The following is a 4,282-nucleotide window of genomic DNA, read 5'->3' on the forward strand; positions in this document are numbered from 1 at the left end:
GAGCCATGGATAAACTGTAAACATTTGTATTTGTTAGAGTAATAAAAGGGCTAAGACAATGGATGATGTTTTAGTAAACACTTGGAGTTTAGTCAGTAAAATTTACCTTTACCGTAAGGGGTGAATCTAAAACTATCCTATCTCAACTGGCCAGAAATATGTATGAATTCTGCTACCTAAACTGACTCATACACTAGGATGATTCCTGGCCCACTGCATATGCATTTTATTATTCATAAAGTTGATCAAAATGTTACATGAGTCAATTTCATTAACTAGTAATGATTATAGGAAAATGAACAGGAAGTATATATAACATGTAAAATATGAAAATAGAAGTTAGTAAAACAATTTTTAATACACTTTGAATCTTGCCATTTTTACTCCACATGTTGACTGTTAAATACAGTCACATTTGCTCTCAAGACTTAGCATCATTTTAAGTAGAACAATTTTTGGACTCTTCTTCTTATCTGTTTAGTCTTGATACTATAAATAATAGGATTCATAAAGGGTGGGAAAATGATGCAGATGTTGCCCATGAGGACATGAACCAGTGGTGAGAGGTGTTTTCCAAAACGATGGACCATGCTCAGACCAATAATTGGGATGTAGAAAACCAAAACAGCACAGATGTGAGATACGCAGGTCTGCAAGGACTTGAGTCTCTCCTCCCGCGACGCGATGACTAACACAGCATACAGGATCATGACATAAGAGGTGATTATGAGCACAGCATCCAAAAACAGATTGCTGATTACCAGGAACAGACCATAGATGCTGTTGAAGCGGATGTCTGAGCAGGCAATTCGAATCATGTCTTGCTGCAGGCAGAAAGAATGAGAAAGGACGTGAGGACGACAGTAATTTAAGAACTTCAGATAGATGATGCCTGGAGGTATAAATAAAAAACTTCTACACAAGATTGCCACCCCAATTTTCACAATCTTGTCATTTGTTAGAATGGAAGAGTAGCGCAGTGGATTGCAAATGGCGATGTAGCGGTCAAAAGCCATAGCGAGGAGGACAGAGGACTCCATGAAAGACAGACCATGAATGAAATAGGACTGGGCAATGCAGGAATCCAGGCTGATCTCTCGAATGAACCCCCACAGGATCCCCAGCACCGTGTGCACAGTGGACATCCCCATGCACAGGTCAGTGAGGGCCAACATGGCCAGAAAATAGAACATAGGCTGGTGCAGGCTTGACTCAGTCCGGATCACATGGAACACCATGCAGTTCCCCAGGAACACCATAGCATAGACGGAGGAGAAAGGAATGGAGAGCCAGAGATAGTAAGCTTCTAGGCCAGGGAAACCGGTAAGAAGAAAACTGGAACTACTGAGGTTTGAGATAGAGATAGCAGACATTAACAGGGGATCAGAATTATTTTTGAAAGGTATAAATTACATACAGTTGTGATCCTCTAATTTTTAGTAATGGTTATCTGCTTTCAGGAAAAAATGCAATACAATTTCTCTAAGTAAACTCATAAACTCGGCACAATAGTGACCTGATTATTTTTTTAGGTAAAAAATCCTTTCTCTAGACACGGAATCTCCAGTTCTGGTGAGTAAAGATGATGGAAGACTAGAGTTTTATTCAGAAACAGTAATGTTAGTGGCCATAAGGGATTTAGATTTCAGGTTGGACTTCTGGGAGTCCTTGCTCATCCCTAAAGGAAGATGATGTGTGATCTCAGAGGTGCACTGCTTCATGGATGGCATCACTCTCGGGAAAATGTGACATTAAGTCATTTTTTTTTTCTGAGATCCTACAGCCATTTCTTTCACTTTCAGAAAGTCACAATATCCCCAAAGGAATGAATTACTGAAAGTCCCTACTTTGCAGAGCATAAAAATTAGCCAAGAGAAAATATGCTCTGTAAGTGGATTCAGAATTTGTTTACACAGTTCACATTGTTTAGCTCTTCTAAAAATTATTTACCAATTTAAATCGGACTTTCTTTCCTTCTTTTTCCCCCATGGACCTCCTCGTTATTTAAAGATTTATTCTTTTTCTGAATCTTAATTAAATAGATAAGGACACATGAAGTGGGTTTCTTTGGTGAAGAGAGTCTATGAATTATTGGAGCCTATAGGAATAATGGTAAGGTTTCAGAATACAAATGAAGCTCTATAAAGTTCCACCAAAATAATGTGTAAAGTTTGGTTGCTACAAAATATTTCTAAGAAATAGTTTGATGTTTTAGGAAGAACACTATATTTAAAAATACAAATAAAACATTTAAATTATATGAGCATCTAGTCATTATGCTCAGCATACAACTGAGTGTCCAAACACAAGTCTAGGAAAAAGGGAATTAATAAATCTAATCCAGATGAAAGACAATTACATTGAGATGAATTACATTCAAAATGTGCTATTTTTTCTTGAGAAGGATTTAGTCAAAATGAATGTCAGTGCCTAATGTAATGAGTGTTAGCAACCAGGCTAAGAGAAGTAAGTGGGCACATGTGGCCTAAAATTAGACAGTCCCTAGTGCAAGAGGAAATAAATGAGGCCTTTCCTTGTTTTCCTTTTTCAAAGATTAAACGCTTTTCTTCGAGATAATTGTAGATTCACATCCAACTTTAAGAGACACTACTGAAAGACCCTGTGTACTGTTTACCTGGTCATATTTGTTCTTTAAACTCCAGCTCAGTTTACTGTGGCAAATCTCTTCACTCTTCCTCCATATAACAGTGTTTGTAAGACATTGCGCAGTACAAGTCCTGAAGAACCAGGAAATGACAGACTGTAAAAGATGACCCATTCTGAAGGACAAGATGGAAAGCCTCTGCCTCTCATGCTGTCCCTGCAGCTCTTTATTCAGTAGCCTTGTTGACACATTGTACAGTTCTTGACATAGAATTCTTGCAAACTGTTCTATATCAGAGAAAATGAGAATTTAAATATCAAGATAAATAAAATCTATTGTAGAGTACTATGGCCTGATAACATATCACAGCAGCATGTTATAGGCGTGTCATGCTGTGCATCCCTCACAGGGGAAGGAGGGTACTTGAGGATGTGGTCTGGAGGAAAGAACAGATGCGGGATTGTGAAGAGGAGAGATAAGGGAAGGGAAGTAGCTCCCAAGTTAAGGCTCTGCCACAAAGAATAGCACTAAAGGGGGGCATGCTCTGGAAAAAGGAGGGGATCATGGAGATAACCTAAGATTCTGAATACAAAACATTTATTTTTGGAAGCCCTGGGGGGTGTGTGTGTGTTAGAGAGAGAGAGAGATATTAGCATACTAGGTGTCAATTCAAGGACCAAATGAGTGCTCCTGTCTCTTTTTTTCTTCTATTCCTTTTACATGTTTCCTTAGACATATATCCATTTGGTATCTAAGAACCCATCCAAGAGATAAATGCTGTGAATATACTAAGTCCACATGTGTTTTAAAAGCAGATGCCGGCCTTGCCAAATGGGCATTTTTTTTAGAGTTGACCTTTTAAATTGACATAATATTTGTAAATATACATGGGATTTTATATTTATATAAATTTTATAATATATAGAGAGATTATATAATGTCTTGTGATCAGAGTAATTAGAATATCTATCTTCTTAAACATTTACTATCTCTTTTTGTTGGGAACATTCACTATCTTGCTTCTAGCTATTTCAGCATGTATAACATATTATTGTCAACCATAGCCATCCTATGGGGATGTATCAATAGAAATAGAATTTGTCTCTCTCATATAGATGTAATTTTACATCTGTTAACAAATCTCTCCCAAGATTTTCTTTCCTCCTACCTTGCGTAATCTAACAGCCTCTAGTATACTTTTTATAGTTATAAGACCATTTCTTTTGGCTTCCACATATGAATTAGAGCATGTGGTGTTTGTGAAAATTTTTCTAGCCTCCAAGGACAGGTTGAATACTTTCTCATAAGACTTGACTCACATTCCTAATAGGGAATTAATCAGTGACTGGTACAGCTATTTTTCAATGTGTGTTACTTCGCTGTATTATGAAGATTTTGCAGTTAATGGAGTTGTAGTTGTTGTGTAGTTAAGATTTTGTAGTTTACGTTTATATGTATCTAAATATGGTAACTGACATAGCAGATCTTCAATACATTTTACTGAACACATGAATAAATTCCTAGCAAATTTTATAGCCTTTCCAATAACTGTTGGCCATATGACATATTTGGGGTTAGAAATCTTTATAAATGTATAAACCATTGCACATCACATACATTTAAAAATAATTGAGTCTCTGTAAATGTCTCTGGAAACGAGTATGGAGGTGGCTCAAA

At 36.9% G+C, this 4,282-nt stretch overlaps 1 protein-coding gene across 1 annotated transcript; it reads right to left on the bottom strand.

Annotated features, from left to right (window-relative positions):
- Window positions 1-434: 434 nt before the first annotated feature.
- LOC100961988 (olfactory receptor 51V1-like) lies at window positions 435-1,373 on the bottom strand. Its single transcript, XM_003780976.1, has one exon. It carries the CDS (start codon window positions 1,371-1,373, stop codon window positions 435-437), a length of 939 nt encoding a protein of 312 aa, XP_003781024.1.
- Window positions 1,374-4,282: the final 2,909 nt, after the last annotated feature.

Source organism: Otolemur garnettii, unplaced genomic scaffold (assembly GCF_000181295.1).
Source record: "Otolemur garnettii isolate 467f Iridium unplaced genomic scaffold, OtoGar3 scaffold00001, whole genome shotgun sequence".
Classification (NCBI taxonomy): Eukaryota; Metazoa; Chordata; class Mammalia; order Primates; family Galagidae; genus Otolemur; species Otolemur garnettii.